This window comes from Dipteris shenzhenensis, chromosome 3, assembly GCF_047967505.1.
Source record: "Dipteris shenzhenensis isolate YYH24624 ecotype China chromosome 3, Dip_SZ_1.0, whole genome shotgun sequence".
NCBI lineage: Eukaryota > Viridiplantae > Streptophyta > Polypodiopsida > Gleicheniales > Dipteridaceae > Dipteris > Dipteris shenzhenensis.
In genome coordinates this window covers 20,077,783-20,099,150 of record NC_141598.1, presented here as the reverse complement: position 1 = coordinate 20,099,150, position 21,368 = coordinate 20,077,783, and the positions used below count along the sequence as shown (strand labels likewise).

At 46.2% G+C, this 21,368-nt stretch overlaps 1 protein-coding gene across 1 annotated transcript; it reads right to left on the bottom strand.

Moving 5' to 3' along the window:
- Nucleotides 1-1,496: 1,496 nt before the first annotated feature.
- Nucleotides 1,497-19,149, bottom strand: LOC147903490 (semialdehyde dehydrogenase family protein). Its single transcript, XM_087372499.1, has 11 exons — nt 18,776-19,149; nt 18,536-18,621; nt 14,562-14,661; nt 14,299-14,421; nt 14,090-14,176; nt 13,929-13,973; nt 13,725-13,820; nt 3,723-3,824; nt 3,546-3,632; nt 3,336-3,403; nt 1,497-2,039 (listed from the first exon to the last, which is right to left on the bottom strand). Exons 1-11 carry the CDS (start codon nt 19,064-19,066, stop codon nt 1,958-1,960), a joined length of 1,167 nt encoding a protein of 388 aa, XP_087228625.1. The 5' UTR covers nt 19,067-19,149; the 3' UTR covers nt 1,497-1,957.
- Nucleotides 19,150-21,368: the final 2,219 nt, after the last annotated feature.

The window sequence follows — 21,368 nt, the reverse complement described above, 5'->3', positions numbered from 1 at the left end:
ATCGAAATGGCATGACACTATATGTACAATTTTCCCAATTTGTGGCAAATGCTATCTTTGGTTGATCTTCAAGAGCAGTTTCTACTTAATTATACCTCTTGAACCCATCCAAGAAGCTATGGACTTCGGATCCACCTACCCATTCCAAAACTATTGTTGTTAACAGTAGGTAGAAGTGATCTTGAATTGTAGCTACATGACATATTCTAGATTCACATATATTCTTAGCTTCAAGTTTTTCTTTGGCACAATCAAAACTGGAGACACACAATTAGTATCTTGGAAGGTACATCATTGGGGAGGGGGATGAATCAAGGGTGAGGAGGTAGCAGGGAGGAGGGAAGACAGATGCAAAAGAGTGTCGAAAGGGGGATGAGAAGGGTAGAATGAGGGTAGGAAGAGGGAAAGCAAAGACAAGGGAGGGTCAAAAGGGGGCAAGAACGATAGAATGGGGAGTCAAGGGAGGGGAATAAGAGGAAGGAGAGCATCATAAGCGGGGATGAGGAGGGTAGAACAAGTAGTGAGGCAAAAGTAGGGGGCAAGGGAGGGAAGCCAGAGGCAAGGGAGTGTCAAAACAAGGATGAAGAAGGTTGCAAACATGGGGGCGAGAAAGGGTCAAATGAGGGAGGGAGGGAAGGGAAACAATATGTAGGAGGGTGAGAGCAAGAGACCATGCAAGGGACAACGCCTCAAACATACAAAGGAGTCATGACATGCCCATGTATATGCTCTCACACTAGCGATGGTTTCCTAGGGGTACAATTGCAAGATTTATGCAAGGCTTTAATCTTAGTCAAGTAAACCTAAAAGTGCATACATAATAGAGGCACTTTTTAGAAAGTGGGGTCACAATGATGAATGCAAGCAACACATCCAATTTATTTAATAAAGATCATGAAGGGCACCGGTCAAGAGCAAGATGATCTTGACGACATATCCTAAAAGAGTTTTTAAAAACTTAACCTACAAGCAAAACTTTAGTAGCAACCTAACGTTGAGTGACGACTTCTATGCATTTCAAAACATTGGCTATAATAACAAGATGGTTCTTGTTTACCCTCAAGGATCCAAGAAGGTCTTGAAAGCCTCTATTCAAAAGTTAAGAAAAGAATTGCTCTTAATGCTACGTTCCTTTAAACTTTCCTCTCAAAAAAAGGTCTTCAAACTCAAGAAAGGTCTCTTCGAGAACTTTTTGTTTCCATCTAATTTTCTCATGGAAACTCAAATAAACTAAATATCGGTAGGAGCCGGATGTATGGAAGACAGCCCCAATTTAATAGATGGAGAAAGGTTGCCCCAATGTCCATGCTTTGTTGGACAGTGATAGGAAAGCCGCTGAAACTGTTACTTTGTATTCACTGCGATAGATTAGATAAGGTTGAAGCAAATTCAGAGAATAGCTAAATACAAAAGCATGTTGAAATCTTAAGATTCAAAGGGAAGCTCACTAAAACTAGATGAAATTATTGTGTAATTTTATAAGCCACCTTACATTTACCTTTAATAAGGAGTGTCAGCATTTAATCTGCTAGCACATGAAACTGTCATCATCATCAATTATTGTAATCTCGCAACCATGTTGGGTCAATCAATAATGAATTGCTAATTGATGGGAACCAAAATTTGCCATAGATTGCCTCTTTGCCTTCAAAACAGTAAGAGTCAAAATTGTGTAACTGTCCCTCTTGATAAAAGACTACACCTTTACAAAATTTTCTGACTTTGTTCTTATGAGCTGCGAAGTCAATAAAACAGCTTTAGAAGATCCCTAGGTGAGTGGCTCAAAAAATGTAATTCTCTTCCCTCAGATACTAAAAAAAACGAACCTCGGTGTGAAATTGTGGAAGCATAACAATAGGAATACAAATTGTACTCAAAAAATACCCTCAAGTAAAACCTTTAGTGTGCAGGCAATCCTTTTTTGACGAGTTAAGCAGAGGACAGTGTACCCAGCTGCTTAAAACAGAATTTCTGCAATTTGAACAGCATTCAGAGCAGCACCCTTCCGAATTTGATCTCCACATACAAAAATATCTAGCCTGCACCAGCATTTTTGAAAAGCTTGATCACACACCTGAACAACTATTTATAATTGCGACTTCCTTTCTTGCCTACCATATTTTTCCGGCTCTTTTTTAATAAGGGTTTTGATGGAGTATGAGCTATGTAAAAATGACTGCATAATATCAAATGAAAGCTTGATTGTGTCCTTAAGAAACCCAAACAGCGTATACTGTCTAAATTAATGACGAGATCTGGTACGTATCCAAAAATTCCAGCTGCAAGACCTATATTTCAAAAACAGACAATTTAGTGATATGCCAGTAGACGGTGGCAAAGCAGACAGTCTACCACTAATTTGGTTTGTTACGTTGTGTGGGCTTCATATGTTTCCAAAACTTGCTGGTCCTACTCTGGTCCCATCTAGCTATTGACTGGAGTTGTCCCCTTAGGAAAAGACCCCCCTGACTTGAGCAGTTCATTTCAGAGATCAACTAATGCCCATCTCCACAGAGTGTGTTCTGGTTAAGTTGTGTAGCCTTCAAAGATCTAGGGAATACCATTATTCTGTACTTTCTTTACTGGATAGAAGTCATTACATATCGGAATCATAGTAGAAACTCTAGAACAAATTTTCAGAAAGGATATTTAGCACAGGCCTTAGAACAAATTTTCAGAAAGGATATTTAGCACAGGCCTTATCCAGGGTGAAACAGAGACTGACAACTGTGCCCACAAATTTTATGGATCTACAGACAGTTCGCAAGTTTTCCATGTTGGTAACCATATAGGCAACACAGAATGCTCACAAACACCGACATATAGGCACATGTATTTCTCAATCCCGAACTTAAGTTATAAACACACAAAAATGGTGCAATCTTCACTTCATGAGAAACAACTCCCAAGCTTCAAAATAGATTTATTTGTCATGCATAGCTTGGGCTACATTCAATAACACTACTGCATCATCATGTGTGCCTTAAATGAACACATTTAGGGGATATATCCTTTCAGTAATCTGTACAGACTAGCATGCTGAGTTTCTACCATTTCTCTGGAGTGTGAAGGGTTGTTTAAGCCACAGCAAATGATAGCACTCAGACAAGAAAAACTCGATGATGCTTATGCCATCCAATCAAGTCAAAATGTTTCACTTCAAGCCACTATAAGATAGCAAGCATAGTGGGCTCAAACAGATGCAAAAGGCCTTTATAAACCTGACACTAAAGTATAGACTCTGGACAAGGGTCTCATCACATAGAAGTAAGAATTCTTCAAATAGTTTTCCACTTAAATAGGAACATATAAGACATAGAAAGAGTCATGCATACCCGTAGTCCCCTTCTTGGGAAAGATCATGCCTGATCCTACCAACAGCAACATCATCTTTATTGGACACCTGTACACAAAGAAACTTAGTGTGACACTTTAAAATATCTGAACTTTCTCGATGAAAGAAACGAGAATTTTCAGAACATTGAAATATTGCTATAATGCAAGCAGGCTTCCATGTTTATGGGTCCAGATACCAATTACCATACCTCAAGAGGTGTAGGAAAATTATTGGAGACCCTATCATCAATCACAACAACGCCATCTGCTTTCATAAGAATTTCTCTAGCTTTTTCCTGAGGACGCCAAGAGCCATTGTGATTTAAACTAAGAATATAAAATGCATGATGAAATGACTACTGAAAAAGACACGCATGGCATGCTACCTCATCCAAAGGCTTCTTGAACTGCAGATTGATACTTTCTGCATGCGCTCGCATTATTGGGACACGAACACACGTTGCAGTTACCCTCACATCTGGATCATTCTGAGTACAGCAGTTCAAATTTGAGTTACAGTACTGTACTAGGCTGCAAACGTGCTTTTAATGCATATTATCACTGTCTACTGTCTTAGAGAAATGTAGATGAAAGTGTTGTACATGCTAGAGAAATATAAAAGCTAAAACCAAGCATTCTTTTGAATCTTGTGATGCATACCATGCAGTTGAAGAAATATGATGCAGACCCTGCCCCCCTATGTGGGAGGATGCTGACGGGGGCTGGGGTCAAGAGTCTACCATCACGGACCACAGCCGAGAGAGAGAGAGAGAGAGAGAGAGAGAGAGAGAGAGAGAGAGAGACGTTGTGCTCAATCAATGGATTTCAGAGTTACACACCCCAGTGCAATAGCTAGAGGCACTTGCATACTTATGAGACCCAGGATACCGAATCCCTTGCATGTGCCATGTGGAACTGTAATGGTACCCTATGGTCAGATCCAGGGAATTTTTTGGAATCCTATACAAGACGTGACATAGTCTTCTACACAGAGACACCTCAGAGTCCAGCGCTCCCATTACCGAACGTCAGCAGGTACACATGGTAGTCAGCATTCAGAGACGAGACTAGGGAGACAAGCAGAGTATGAGGGTTGGGAGGAGTGGCAGTGCTTTTTGGATCCTCTCTCATCGGGGCCATCTCCGTTGAGAAGAGGGATACACACTCCACATTCATGTGGGTCCGGATCCGACGCGCAGATAACCGTGACCTCTTTGTAGCAGTATGCTACTTCCCACCAGAGACATCTCAATTCGCCAGGGATACATGCGAGGAGGGTGAGACATCACCACATGCATCCCTTTTCCCAAACATCCTGGATCTCTGGAGTCGCGGGGCAGTCCTTCTCGTTGGGAACTTCAATGCCAAGACGAGCACACGTCAAGTACCGCTACTGGATTTTTTAGATGATTCCGTACTGCTGCCCGACATTGACTTCAATGAGCAGGTATGACACGAGTATCTGCTGACAGACAATGACCAGTCATTTCATATGGACATGCACTTCTAGATATGTCATTTATAATGGTCTTCCACTATGGCCCTCCTCGGTGGTTTCACATGTTTTCCCACATGGGGGCTCTCTAGTGTAGTTGACTATATCATGGGATCCCCTACCTTCACATCACACATCAATGACTTCTCTGTCTCCCCACTCCCTCCAGGGGCGGATCACACTTGGCTCTTCTTCAGCATCTCCACCCCCCATCTCACAACACCACCCACCCCTTCGATCACACACACCACTTACCACCATATACATTTTGATCACAACCTAGCTCCAGCATACTCCGTGCGGCTTTATACACTATTCATGTACATTGATCACATACCCCTCTTAGAGGATCGCGCTACCTTGATTAGCCGCTCACTCCATGAGGCTGCCTTATACGCTTTCCTTACACCACCCGTTCCACCTCTTGGATACCACCTGTTCCACCTCTTGGATCTGTGCCTTGCAATAGTTGGTACGATGCGGAGTGTAAGGCCCTTTACTGAAAACTCTGACTCGAAGCCAAACATAACCTTCCGAGTGGTCCAGACACGATATGCGAGTATTGTCGTCTAGTACGCCGGAAGAAACAAGCATTTATCCGTCGAAATAAGGAGCTACTAAACACTCTGTTTAGTAACAACTCCAAGGATTTTTTGTGCAAGTACCTTGAGCGGAAACCACCCTCACCTCTCACCGATACCCAAGTTTGGCACACATATGCACGCAGTCTTTATGATGTCCCCCACCAGCCTGCCCCCGATCTCTCACTCACCCCGTCCCACCACTTGCACTTTGTTCACTAGAGGTGGCACCAAGGACCCGGCATTGACACTTCGCAATGGCCGAGCCGTGAGTGAAAGATCACGAAGGGCTCTACACAGAATTTGTTGCTTATGGGATTGGCTAAGCTATTCCTAGCTAAGCTATTCAATGACGCAGTTTACTTGGCTTCCACATGCATGGACCCTTAACACTATCACTCCTATTCACAAGCAAGGGATCCCATGGACCCGGGAAACTACAGGACCATTATGATTGGACATATCATGTCCAAGATCTATGCATCAGTACTTGACACGGAGGTCAGCCGGTTCGCAGAGATGCAGGGACTTAGGGCAAAGGGGCAGGCAAGGTTCCGACAGGATCATGGGACCATGGATGATATACTCACACTCTGCAGAATCATAGAGGAGGCTAGATCACGGAAGCATAGGTTTTATTGTTGCTTTGTGGACTTCTGCAAAGCCTTTGACACGGTCCCACGGGCCTGCGTCATTAAGCACCTGCAAGAACTGGGGTATGACTAGGAGATCGTATGGGCTGTTATGGCGCTTTATGAGAGAGCCTCAGGCCGAGTTCAGACAGGTGCCAGGTGGACGGAGGAGATAATGAGCACCATTGGGGTCAAACAAGGTTGCCCGATGTCACCAACCTTGTTTGGCCTCTAAATAGGAAGGCTTGACCTTCATGAGGGCATTAGGGGGGATTGGTTCCTCCCTTGCCGGTACCTTGGTTCAGATCCCCTTGTACGCAAATGACGTGGTATTGATGTCCTCTTCTCCCAAGGCTCCAGAGACACTTGGATGAATTGCATACCTTTTGTGAGTCACACAATTTGAAGGTCAACCTCGGTAAAATCAAGGTTATGATCTTCAACACATCTCGAGCAACCATGCATGTGGAGCAATTCACATTCCGTGGGGCATCGGTTGAGATAGTCTCCTCCTATGCCTACTTGGGTGTTGTTTTCTCTAGCCCAATCTTCACAATGAGACCGGCGATGCAGGCCCATTTGAGTAGGGACTACGCCTCAATTGCCCGACTGGAGAGACAGTGCTTCCACTCACACTTTCAAGATCCTCGAACCAAGGCTCTTCTATTTGACTCCTTGGTTCGACCAGCAGGCATGTATGGCGATCCTCAATGAGTGCGATAGGTGGATCCACGTGTACTCTAAATTTTGAGTGTCATCTTGAGAGCGGACGAGAGCTGAGGGGATACCCAGACAGTGTCGCATATGCACGTATGTGATCGACAGGGAGTTAAGTCAAGGAGCACTTCACATTCAGATGCCCCGCGTACTATGAGATCTGTGGTCAATATCATTGTCTCTTCAGAGACAGTTTTGGGCCCCTCTCCAAGCTTCTTTCATACCCAGACCAGGGGTGCCTTGCTGCTTTCCTTCATGAGGCACTTCAACACAAAGAGCACCTACTCAAAGCACAGAGATAGGCCTCCGACACACAGTCGGATTCCTCCCAGAGCAAGATTACATAGGTTTTTCACTTAGACCATATGGATCACACAGTCCCTGACGAGAGACGCAACAAAGACCCAGAATCTGAGACACGCCATACTCAACAGCGGAACACACGCACATTACAATTGGCGACCTCCCATCCATGTTCACACCCGGAGCACGGCCCACAGGAATTACAGTAGCTCTAGTTAGGAGCATGGTCATCTCCAAAAGATCTAGACGGATTGCGCCCATGGATAGCCGCCAGCGGTCCATCACTGGCTATACATCCGCACCACCTCGCCCTCCCCCCGAGCTCCCCCTGACACCTACACCATTATGAGACCGCATTGTACTAATGAGGATGATGATGATGCCGCTACTGATGATATATGACTATGTATTTTCCTAGGACTTAGCACTCAACATGGGTGATGATACTCGCTTAGTAGCTCCACCCGTCTACTCGTTGTATCACGTTTTCTACTAGTCTCATAGACCCATCGGTCTTTCGTAGACTTTAATAAACTCTCTCTCTCTCTCTCTCTCTCTCTCTCTCTCCCTCTCTCTCTCTCTAGGGAGTACATGCCCCTAGAGGCCTATCATTGGATTGAGTTCGGATGATCCTTCAGGGGCCATAACCCCTATTGGCCAACTTGCTCTTGTGGAGTCATGAGTGCACAAAATCCTCTTCTTTAAAATCCAAATATTACATGCATTCATTTGCATACTTCTTTTGATTGGCCTAAGCATCCTAGATGTTCTTTCGACCGATTGCAAAAGAGCATCCTTCCTTTCTAGGTAATCTCTTCCTCACTGCTTTTCGGCACACATGTATGCTATCGTGAAAGGTATCCAAACGCCACCTCCATACATGGCCTCAAAACAGGCTCATCCATATCAATAAATGCTTGGTTTTGTTACAACAAAATTTAGCAAGTCCAAGCCATTTGTCCCAAGGCCTCTAAGTGTCATGGCAAAGTTTCTCCGCCCTCTAATATTCCTCCACCCATTTGTTCACCATTCCAAACTGACCATCATTCTCAAAATGGTGTGCCATACTCGGAGTGAGTATGGTGCCCAATGCTGTAAATAATTCCTACCAGAAATGACCCATAAACTCTGCATCTTTGTTACTCACAATCTTTGAGAAAAGCCGTGATTCTTACCCACCTGATCAATGAGCTATCAAGTGACTTGAGGGCATGAAAACAATTCTTGGTGGGGTTGACATGGAGCTTGTTTGGTAAGCCTCTCGACAAGCACAAAAATGGTGTCCCATTCCTGTATATAGAAGTTCTACAATGGGCAGTTGTTGCAACAAACCAGCTTGTCATGACCTATGGCATATTCCTTTCCTAAAACCTTAAACTTATGGATGGTGGGATGAATGGACACTTGTGGAAGGGTATGCCCTTTCAAGGGGCTCTTTCCATGACGCACAACCCTTCACAAGAGGCATATACTTCTGATATGAACAAGATGTTTTTATTGTCACATTAAAACGTACCCTCTCATTAAGAGTCACACCCTTCGCAAGAGGTACACAACTCTTCATGCACATATCTTTTGGAGCACACACCTTTTCATGTGTGGCTCTTCACTCTATATATAAGAGAGGCCTCATTGTATGTATCATACACTCCAAGCATTTCAAGCAATACAATTATTCTTGTTCTCTACTATCTTACAGTATCCTTTTTGCTCCTTAGCATGCTAATCATATTGGAGAACTAGGATTTCTTACAGTGGTATCAAAGCAAAATTCGAACTTGACTGTAGGAAATGCCCCTCGTCTTCAAGCGCCTATCCGGTACCACAACTCACGCTAGAAGGTGTTCCACACACTGTTGCATGGAAGAGATGGAGAGATGCAATGATAAAATTTTCACACACTGCCCCACATAAATTTCTAGTGGCCTCTCTATCCCTCTCACATCAGACTCATGCCCCTTCGTGTGATTGGCTTGTCCCACTTCAAGGGACACATCTTTTCCCATCAACCTGCCTTCGCAACCACACAATCCAATTTGTCTAAAATGAAAAACTCATCGAGCTCAATGGTTCCATGGATGCCCCTACAACACCAATAGCCTCGTCACTACAAGTCAAGAAGTCGGTTTGCAAAAGACAAGCTAACACTACACTTTTGTTGGTTACCTCAATGGAAGAGACACCTAAGAGGGATCCTCAACGAACCATCTTTCCAACCCTACCTCGACATTTTTCCACAAGAGTTTCCACACCAATTACCGCCTCATCGACCAATGGACCACGCAATCATATTATACGAGGCAGTAATCCACCGTCGAAGCCTCCTAATCAAGTTTCCTTTACTCAACATCAGGAAAGTCCAACTCACATGACACAATCTGCACGTGTTCCAGATGGGAGGATGCCCCAAAATCCCTGGTTCGATGCTGAGTGCAGAGAGATGAGAGCCCACCTTACACGTGAGATAGCATTGGGACATTTGACTTCACCAGAGGCACAATGGATCTCACGCCGAGTGACATGGCGTAAGAATCGGGCTTTCCTCATGCACAGGATGGATGTGGTGATCAGTTCCTTTCGCGGAGGAGATCCTACTACGGGATGGGGGCTCTTATTAGAAGGGAAGTCACCCATTCCCATCACAGATCCCGCAATCTGGCACACATATGCTTGCTCTCTATATGATGTCCTAGGTCAGGCACCACCTAATATGTCCTCTATGCCCAGACCCACCACATGTCATTTGTTTGCTTCGCAAAATGTGCGAGCTGCCCTTCTCCGGCTTCATAGCTGATGATCACCAGATCATGAGGGACTACGCACTGAGCATTTTGCGCATGGGCAAGAGATCTTGACCCCGCTCTTAGCATAGCTGTTCAACCATGCCGTATGCCATGGCTTCCCACCTACCTGGAGCACCACCACCATAGTACGAATACACAAGGCAAGTGATCCCATGGACACTAGGAACTACCGTACTCTTATGATTGGCCACACTTTGGCTAGGATATATGGGTCAGTACTAGAGAGGGAGATTAGTAGCCACACAGAGGGTCACAGACAGCAGGCACTTGGGCAGGCAGGATTTCGGAGACAACACTCCACCCTGGATCACATTTTCACCCTGAGGGATATTACTGAGGAGGCGAAGTCGAGGGATCAGAAAGTCTACATTTGCTTCGTAGATTTCCATAAGGCATTTGGCACTGTCCCATGCTCTCGCCTGATCAAGAGGCTACAAGAGTTACAGAGCTCCCATATATCATGATTTGGGGGGTCATGAGTCTATATGACTCTGTCAGAGGGAGGATAAGCGCCCCAGGAGGCTTATCAGACTGGACTAAAAGCACCATCGGAGTAAAGCAAGGCTGCCCCCTATCACCGACTCTTTTCGGGCTCTATATCGACGAGATCACTTCTTTTGTCAATTGACGAGGCGGAGAGGGTTCGCTCTTGGCTGACCTAATGGTGCAAATATTGATGTACACCAATGATATAGTCCTCATATCATCCTCAACAAAGGGACTATAGAAACATCTGGAGGCTCTACAGGGAGAGAGACTTGACAGTTAACCTTGGGACGACCAAGGTTATGATCTTCAACACCTCGCGAGTTGTGTCCCGTCACCATAGTTTCACATACCGTGGCGAGCCCATGGAGATAGTGCAATACTACACATATTTGGGGATAGTGTTCACTGGACCAAGTTTCACGATGATCCATGCGGGTACGGCACGACTCACACGAGGACGGGGTGCTCTAGCCCGACTAGAGAGGCGATGCTTCCAGGCACACTTCCAAGACCCCCCGACGAAAGGTTGGCTCTTTGACACGCTAGTGAGACCGACTGCCATGTACTCAACACCTTTCTGAGGAGTGATATTTCAGCGACTAAGTGGAAGATATTTGAGAGACTACAAGTGACATGGGATCCAGGATGATTCGAAGTAAACCCTCAGTCCCTCATCAGATTATGCAAGCAGAGTTCGCCATGACCCCTCTCCAGGTTGATGCCATCTTCTAGACAGTGACATTCCTCCACAGAGTTTGTGTCTTACCCCAGTGGAGACTACTAAGGTTAGCATTAGAGTCCTCCAAGCAACTAGTAGAGAGTGGTGTTGATACGGTACGCACGCATATCCATGTGGTTTGGTAGTCACTGCATTCAGATGGACAGACTTCCCCCCTTTCAGTACAGTCTGGACACACCACCCGAGATGATTCCACGAGATGAGATCAACTGTATCATACGGTTGGACCTCCTCCAGCTCCATACATCTAGGGCTTGGGGGGGAGAGGATTCTCCACCAAGATCTAGTTCTACCATGATCAAACTTCCTGAGGATCTCTGAGCACGGTCTTGTCATCAGACCTCATTATCTTGAGGACAGGAGAGTTTCACATGCACTGAGGATCGCCATTGGTCAGTTACGAGTCTCATCACATCAGTTGCGGATTGAGGCATGAAGAGCTGCAAGCATACTCAGAGAGCAGAGAACTTGCACACTATGCCAAGTGGAGGAGATCGAGACGGAGGAGCATTTTCTATGTGTCTGCCCAGTCTACTATGAGATCCGAGGACGATATCACTGCCTCTTTCAGGAGGGACATGGCTTTGGTCAACTGACACGGCTGATACATTTTCACAATGAAGTCTCTGTTGGGCTCTACCTGCTTGAGATGCGCCGACGGAGAGACACACTGATGCGACAGGCCAGAGAGCATCATGGACTGATGCCACAGGTCACCGTCAACATATCACAGACTTCTGTTACACACTTCTATGCACCTGAGTCAGCTGCCAGTGTGGCTGAGGGAGAGAAGCTTGATGAGATGAGAGCATCATGGATCAGTAGTATAAGCGTCCACCACAATGCGGCCAGACGAGGAACACACTCCACGTGCGACACGGAGAGAGACCAGAGCACGCACGATCGAGGTCAGGTCTATCTCATCCCTTCTCAGAGGCGACTACCAGAGATGAGGCATCACCCTTGACGTAGCCGACCGGATCCAGAGATCGAGGAGACCACGCCCTCCCCCACGTCGCGAGATAGCTCGACAGACACAAATACGAGAGCTTCTCACATCTCATCAAAGTGCCACTAGGTTGCCTGAGTATGTACTAGGAGTGCTAGCCTTGAGCACCTGACACTCTTCTGTTACTTTGCTACTCTAGTATTTTATTTTGTTCACTAGTTTAGCATGTTAGCACTTTAGCTTTAGCTTTCAGTTTTCAGCAAGGGTCTTAGTGAACCCTTTGCTTCAGCCCTCAGTGGCTTGTATGAGATACCTTTTGGATTCGCAGTTTGTCTCATAGACCCGTGAGGCCTCTTACAGACATAAATATTTCTCTCTCTCTCTCTCTCTCTCTCGCTCGTGACCGACTGCCGTGTATGCAGCACCTCCCTCCCACCCTCCCTCCCCCCTCTCTCTCTCTCTCTCTCTCTCTCTCTCCTGCCATGTATGCAACACCTTTTTGGGGTAGTGATCTTCCGGTGGCAAAGTGGAAGAGATTTGAGCGGCTACTGGTGACTATGGGGTCTAGGATGATTTGGAGTAAGCCCTCAATTCCTCATCAAATAGTACAAGCGAAGTTCGCCACGACACCCCTCCAAGTTGATGCCATCTTTCAGATAGTGGCGTTCCTCCATAGAGTTTAGGCCCTACCCCACTGGAGATTACCGAGGCTGGCACTAGAGTCATCCAAGCGACTAGCAAAGAGCGGGATTGATACAATATGGTATGCACACATATCCACTTGGTTTGCCAGACATGATGTCCTCCAGATGGACCGGCTTCCCCCGTTCAGTACAGCATGGATGCACCGCCTGAGTAGATCCCACGAGATGAGATTAACCGTATCATACGCTTAGATCTCCTCCAACTCCATACGTCTCGGACGGGGGGGGGGGGGGGGGCGCCAGGACTTCCCCACCAAGATCCAATTCCATCGCGCCCACTTTTTGAGAGTATCAAAGGATGGACTCATTAGCAGACACCAGTATCTCGAGGACAGAGGAGTCTCACATGCACTAAGGATCACCATAGGGGAGATGCGGGTCTCATCACATCAGCTAAGGATTGAGGCAGGGAGAACGGTAGGGATACCAAGAGAGCAATGGATCTGCAAGCTATGCACGTTGGAGGAGGTCTAGACAGAGGAGAATTTTCTATGCATCTGCCTAGCCTACTATGAGATCCGAGGACAATACCACTGCCTCTTCCCTAAGGGGCACGGCTTTTGTCCAATCTAGTGAACCCTTTGCTTCAGCCCTCAATGGCTTGTATGAGTTACTTTTTGGCTTGTACTTTGTCTCATAGGCCCGCGAGGCCTCTTGCAGACATTAATACATCTCTCTCTCTCTCCCTCCCACTTGACAAGAAGCTCATTTCCTTACAAATCCAAGTATAACAGAGACTCCCTTGGAGCTGTGTACAATACATAGAATTGTTCAAAAATCTTATTTCGCCATCAGCAGGGAAGATCGCCACATGTTTTGTAATGACATATAACAAATGTTATATAATGATACCTTGTAAGTGCAATTCACCAAATGTTCCAGAGTGATATCTTGTCTTACAATATAGTCAAGAAATTAACCTAAAAGTGATACTAAAACAAATTTGCATCACATCAATCATAAAGAAAAACATACCCAAATCTTCCTTGTTTCCTTAACAAGCTTCATCTCTTCCTCGTTGTAGCCATTAGGCATTACCGAAGAGTTATGGCTAAAAAGATTGAAAGCATACTGCACAAGCGAATAGAAAGGTAATGAGTGTAAATTTTAAAGCAAGACCACATGCAGCTATAGCAGAACATGCCCAAACATCTTGGGTATTTTTATTAACATCAACACCTGACGATTGAATATGTTGCAAGTGGGAGGCTTTCCCTCCAAAACCTGAAAAGAATTTCAAAGTGCAAAGATTATTCCTGAGACATTCTAAAGAATTTAGATCAGTCCATTAGTTTAAATAAGGTCACAATCCTTAATATCAAGCTTGAGAAAGACAAAACCTCACGAGTTTGCTGTTCAAGCTCAGCCATAGCTGCAGCACCTGCACCACTGGCTGCCTGGTAGGTGCTTACCACCATTCTCTTCACCTGTAAGCAAACAAAGTCCCTTAAAAGCACAAGTAATGTGGCTAGAAACTTTTGGTTAAAACCCACCAATTGCCAAGATGGTGAAAAAGATATAAAAGGGAGAATATTCTCAGTATTCCTACTCTTGCATGGCGGTGCAAAGGAGTTGCAGCCATCAAACATATAATTGTTGAGCAGTTTGGATTTGCTATCAGTGCTCCTTTCTTATGGCTCAGCTTAATGTGCGACATTGCATCTGGATTCACCTGGCAAAACGCAAAATGGTCCCAACAATATGATATAGGAAAAAGAATTCATGTGAACACAAGTCTCATCCATGCGGGCTTAAATAATGAGAACGAAGATATCTTGATTACAATTCTGGGATCAAAGTCCAGCACAGTACCTCTGGAATCACAAGAGGAATGTCCTTTTCCATCCGGAATGCTGAGCTGTTGTCCACTACAATAGATCCCTGAGCTACTGCTAGTGGTCCAAACTTCTTGCTGGATTCCAGATTCCCAAAAAAGACAGACGTTATAAGTTTGTTTGCTGCCTCCCAAGCAAAAAGCACATGCAAACAATATCTTGCACACAGTATATCCAAATTCTATAATGTGATTGAAGAACACCACTCTCCCTTGTGTTTGCATGTAAGATCAGATTAGATTTTTCAATATTGACCATCCTTCGAAGATACAGCTGTGGTCTTTTTATTTGAGGTTACAATCTGTCAACAGATGTACATTGACATAATAACCAACAAAAAAAGGAAGTTTATCGTTAAAAATAATTTCCAGAAGATGATAACCCTATAGGCCCATATGATGCCATCCACCCAGTAAAGGACCATGGGACCAGGAGGATCCGTACTTTTGAATGGCATGGGATAAAGTAAGGTGAAGAAGTACTTGACTTCTTCAAATATTACGTAAAGGGATTCCATGTTATAGTTTCAGTTCAAGGAGCCAATTCTTCGATACGTAATTCGATTATAAATTATGACCGATCGTAAATCGAACCTCTGTAAACCGGGCGAGGCTAATGTTGGAGGTCAGCGTCTCCTGATGTCACATGGTTAAGGTAGGTCAAGAGTGAGGGCCGTGTTGTGGGTGTGCCTGCCCCCCGTGAGGTTAGCCTAGTGTAGGGTAGGGCAGATATGCCTATGTGGAGGTGGCTTGGGGCTCGATGGGCATCTGAGCAGGCTGCTATGCTGGCGCACTGGTTCCCAGGAGGGTACAGGCCAGATACACCTCTCTTTTGGGCCTCTTTGTGGCTTGCGTGGCACCCTAGTTAGGCCTGCTTGGAGGGTCACTCAAGCCACCTTTGTTGCTGTAGCCCAACCCCTATCAGGCCCTTCATGGCAGAGGTGGGCTGACCTATGGGTTGGCCACCTAGGCCTGCTGCTCAGGCAATGTGGGGCATGGTGGTCATCCCCTCAGCAGCCCTCTTATAGGGCAGGAGAGGTCAGCCCCTGGGAGCAGCCCAGTCAGCTCTAGAGCTAGGGGTAGGGCCCCTTATAGGGCTGTGTGGCAGCCCCTACATATAGCAGTAGTAGTCGGCCCACCTAGGGCTGTGGATCGGCCCACATGGACCAGCTGACTATTGTTGTGGGGGGGGCGCTGGCGGCATATATATAGAACCCCTCCCTCACTTGTTTGTTCATCTCTTGGAGCAAAAACTGTGCCTATATCAGTAAAGGTTTTCCCCAGCAGTTGAGGGGTTTCGTCCTGAGATCCAAGGTGTTTTCTACTGCCTCTTCAGAGATAGCTCTGGGGTTTTGTCCCATTTCCTCTCCTACCCAGACCAGAGTTGTTTGGCAGGCTTCATCCATGAGGTAGTCAGGCACCACAAGAGGAAACTTCAATCACGAAGACAAGCGCAGACTTCTTCCTTGGCAAATCCCTCTCACAGCTTTATTACGGAGTTCATCTTGCCAGATCACACAGACCCCCACGAGACGAGGCCTCGACATGATCGTGACCCAGAGCCAGTGACCCAACAGCTCACACAGAGGATCGATGCGCAGATTACACTTCAGGATATCCCCTCTCTGATAGGGATTATTGGGGTCACTGTGGCCCTTGTTAGGCGTAGAGCTATGACCAAGAGATGTCACAAGGCCACACCCGTGAGCAGCCAACAGCACTCTCGCCGATTTCATGCCTCCATTGCCTCATCCACCTTGATGTGCTGATGATGATGATGATGATGATGATGATGAGATTGATATGCAGTTGACCATTGACATGACTATGTTGTACTTAGTACTATCATTTTGCATTTTTGCATTCTGCATTGGTGTGGATGCTCGTTTAGTAGTAGGTCCACCCTCACAGCTCGTTTTGTACCGGGTTTTTCAGTCTCATAGACCCATTGGTCTTCCAAAGACTTTAATAAACTTTCTTTCTTTCTTTCTTTCTTTCTCCATTTCTGTTTAGATCCAATGCAATTCTTACATGGTATCAAAACCACCGTTAGCTAGAGACCCAAGACCTAGAGGGAGTGTGGAGCCAGCAAACTGAGAGGAGGTTTAGGGCTGCTGTTCGGAGGTGTTCTTGAGGACGAGTGTAGAGGTGTGGACCGTACAGGTGTCAATCAAGCCGCGTTTCTTTGAGAGGTGTTTTCAGATTCAAAAGGAGGAGTTCTTGAGGGTCAGGACAGCAAAGGTGTGAAGATACTTAGGCCTTAAGCCTCTTCATCATCTTCTTCAGCCCTCTCCTCTCCTTTTTTTTCCCGTCAATCCCCTTCTCTAGCTTCTTTCCCATCCACTCTCTCTTCCAGTCCAATCCTCTCTTCACTCCGATATACCTAGCCTGGGCGAGATGGCGGAGAGCAATCCAAAAATTCCAGTTTTACCCACCTTCCCAATCGACCATCAATTGGATGGTCGGTGTCTGGCGGGTCATGATGGAGTCCATGCTACAATCATATAATTTGGCAAACTTTATATTGTTGGGAGTAGACAAGCCTAATCCCCTTCTGTTCAACCCAAGGATCCTGCAGTAAAAGGAGGCCAAGACCCTGTCTCAACTATGGGACCGTGTCAATGCGAGGGCAAGGTCGTTCATGTTCCTAAACTGTACTCCTCAGATGATTAATCACATGAAGCATATGACGGTGGCTAAACCTATCTAGGAGCATTTGGCATCCTTGTACAATCGAACCTCTCCCATGAAGAGGGTCTCTTTAGAAGTCCAGATGAGATTGTTGGATCCCACAAAGTATTCATCGACGCGGGAGCACATCGACAAGTTACAGAAACTTCAGCAAGAGATTCTTCAGGTATGCCTGTGTGAAGGTGGCTCGGGGCCCGATGGGCATGTGAGCAAGCTCCTATGTTGGCGCACTCTTACGAGATGTTCCCTCGAGGGTGTCGGGCCAGATACAGCTCCCCTTGGGCCTCTTTGTGGCTTGCTTGCTACTGCGTGGCACCCCCTGCAAAGGCGCCCTGGTTAGGCTTGCTTGGGGGCCACTCAGGCCACCTTTGTTGCTGTAGCCCCACCCCTATCAAGCCCTTTATGAGCAGAGGTGGGCTGACCTGTGGGTCGGCCACCTAGGCCTGCTGGTCGAGCAGTGTGGGGCATGGTGGTCAGGCCCAATAGGCTGTGCAGCAGCCCCCTTATAGGGCAGGAGGGGATCAGCCCCTGGGAGCAGCCCAGTCGGCTCTAGAACCAGGGGTAGAGCCCATGTAGGGCTGCGTGGCAACCCCTACATATAGGGGAGGAGTCGGCCCACCTAGGACTGAGGATCTTCCCAATGGACCAGCCGAAGGGGGGGGTGGCTGACTATATATAGGCCCCCTCTCTCACTTGTTTGTTCATCTCTTGAAGCACAGTTGTGCCTATATGGGCAGAGGTTTTCCCCAACAGTTGATGGGTTTTGTCTTGAGATACCTTGGAGTCTCTCTTGTCTCTTTCCCTCCTTTCCAATTCTGTTTGTGTATGGTTTGCTCTCTCTTTTTCTCCATTTCTGTTCAGATCCGCTGCACTTCTCACAAGTAATTGGGTCAAAGGTTCTGTTGTGTAGTGTCTTTCTTTGAAGGTCATAATTGACGATCTTTGGCAGGAGATCACTGCTGAAACAACGGTGAGGTCAAACTTCCTTTCCCAAAGTCAAAATGAAGGCATACAATCTACGCATTGGACTAAACGCGCACGCTTGTATTACGCCGCTTCCTAGTTAAGTTGTACTTAGATATGATATTTCAAGAAATCACATACCATTTTCGTTAAGGTGATGTACTACGAGCCATTCTTAGCAAAAAAAAAGGCTGAGCGTTTGCGCAGCGTCAGAGAGACACACCCTATCCGTCGCACAAAAGTGACGATCTCTATTCACCCAGGGCGGGGGAAAATGAGACGAGAGCATTCGCCTCACCTGATCGAGCCTCCCGCACTAAAAAGGGCAATGTCTACATCCTGAAAGCTCCCTTCGGTGAGCTCCTCGACCTTGATTTCTTGCCCCTAACAATGCACAAGAGTGTGTACATGAATGACATCTCCCAACAAAACATGGCGCGCTAGAGCAACAACTGTGATTCTAAGAAAGATAGTGCAAAAAAAAATACAAGCATAGCATTGCAGACAAGGATGAAAGCGTTGCGAGGAGGGTAAGGACCTCGAAAGGGATGTGTTTGCCAGCGGAACGCTTACTAGCGAGGAGCTTTAAGCTACGGTAAGGGAAATTCCGTTCTGCCAAAACGTTCAAGAATTCTTGGCCAACAGCGCCGGTGACGCCAACGATGGCCACGGAAGGACCATGCTCGGAGAGGGACATGGTAACGAAGCCAGAGCTCCTGCGGGGGGGGCATGGCGAGGCAAATGCAGAGGCAGAGAGGCTATGGCGAGGGCAAATGTGGGAAGAAGACGATAGCAAAGATGAGCGCGCAACAAGCAGATTCGACGCCATCGCCAGCCAGCCCACAAACCTCACTTCACTCTTCTTCACCTTCACACTGCATTTACTAGCAAGTTCCTTATCGTGCACGAAACTCCCACTCTAGTCATTGCTTTTAGTGCTCCATAGAGAGAGAGAGAGAGAGAGTGTGTGTGTGTGTGTGTGTGTGTGTGTGTGTGTGTGTGTCTATGTGTGGAGAGAGAGAGAGAGAGAGAGAGTGTGTGTGTGTGTGTGTGTGTGTGTGTGAGAGAGAGAGAGAGAGTGAGAGTGTGTGTGTGTGTGTGTGTGTCTTATGTGTGGAGAGAGAGAGAGAGAGAGAGAGAGTGTGTGTGTGTGTGTGTGTGTGTGTGTGTGTGAGAGAGAGAGAGAGAGTGAGAGTGTGTGTGTGTGTGTGTGTGTGTGTGTGTGTGAGAGAGAGAGAGAGAGTGAGAGTGTGTGTGTGTGTGTGTGTGTGTGTGTGTGTGTGTGTGTCTGTGCGAAGAGTGAACTTGAAAGAGTTGGGCACACCTAACTTCACTCCTTCAAGTTCACTCCTCGATGACTATGCATTTACTTGTAGTTTGCTTAACAAATACCTTATCGTGCACGAAAGTCCCACGCGTTGAGTCCTAGTCATTGGTGCTCACCCTATAGGCCATGATTCATAAAAAGAGAGAGAGAGAGAGAGAGAGAGAGAGAGAGAGAGAGAGAGAGAGAGAGTGTGTGTGTGTTTGTGTGTGTATTTCATTCCCTTGGAGACAAAGAGCCCGATATTAAAATCCGATAAGATTGGATGCTATCGGAATCAAGGGCACACAGTTGTTGAAAGCTGCCAGACCTTATCAGAGTTACAACCACATGCTCTTGTTGAAATCCAAAAGCAAAGTTCTACGTTTTTATTGGAAACCCATGTCTTGCCGGGACCTTGCTCGCATGTGTAGTCCAATTGCGTCCGTCAAGCATTCGAATGCCTTACTACCTGAACCTTGCAAAAAATGATGCATGTGCCCACAATGTGTGTGTGCGCACGCGCGTCCGTGCGTGTGTGTATGTGTGTGTGTGTGTGAGAGAGAGAGAGAGAGAAGGAAATATCTCTCTTCCAAAAAGAGTGTGTGTGTATACCTCCTCTAGTTCTTCTTGAGATTTGATTTACTTTTGCGTCCTCATATTTGTAATGCTCAGCTTTTGTACTTCATGTTGGGTTTCACCTCTTTTGAGGTTTCCCACGCAATGAAGTATTCGCAGAAAAAAACAATGTATATATGTCTATAGCACTAGCACAGACTGACATAAGTAATATAAATGCATTTGTGAGTCACTTAGCCAAAGAGCTTCCAACCCTACTCGGAGATGACATAGACCTTACCCATGTCTCTGAGACCCTTGTCTCAATGATATAGGATGTTGCCACATCAAATCCTTCCCCACCACCTGATCCACGCAAGCTCGAGATGGGAAATTGCCTCAAAACCCTTGATGTGTAGAAATGAGAGCCCACATCACATGGAGCAAGCCCTAGGCCATTTAACACCATCTGAGACACAGTGAGTATTTTGATGATTGATGTAAGAGATGGATTATCATATCATTTTGAGGAGGACATTCGACCACTGGGTGGGGGCTTCTATCGGAGGGGAAGCCACCTATTCCCATCACTGAGCCAGAGTGTGGCACACTTATGCATGCTCTCTCTATCATGTCCCTATGCAAGCACCATTGAATATATCCTCTATGCTCAGGCCCACTACCTCTCACTTGTTCACCACCCAGAATGTACGAGTTGCACTCCATAGGCTACACAACCAGAGAGCATAGGATCATGAGGGCCTACGAACTGAGCACCTTGCACATGGGCAAGAGATCTTAGATCCGGTCCTAGAACAGATGTTCAACCAAGCTGTATGCCATGCCATGGCTTCCAACCTGCTTGGAACACCACTACTATTTTGCCGATATGCAAAGCTAGGGACCCTATGGATATTGGGAATTACTGCACCCTTGTGATTGGCCATACTTTGGCCAAAATATATGGGTCGGTGTTAGAGAAGTATCTCAATAGTCATACTGAAGGTCAAGGTCAATGGGCACTAGGACAGGAAGGATTCAAGAGGCAGCATTCTACTCTAGATCACATCTTCACTCTGAGGGCTATCATTGAGGAGGCGAGATTCAAACACAAAAATTCTATGCCTGCTTTGTAGACTTTCAGAAGGCCTTCGACATTGTCCTGTGATCTCGTATGATCAAGAGCCTATAGGAGATGGAAATTCTAGAGATACTAATGTGGGGTGTAATGAGCCTATATGAGTCAGTCGGAGGTAGACTTCGTGCTCTA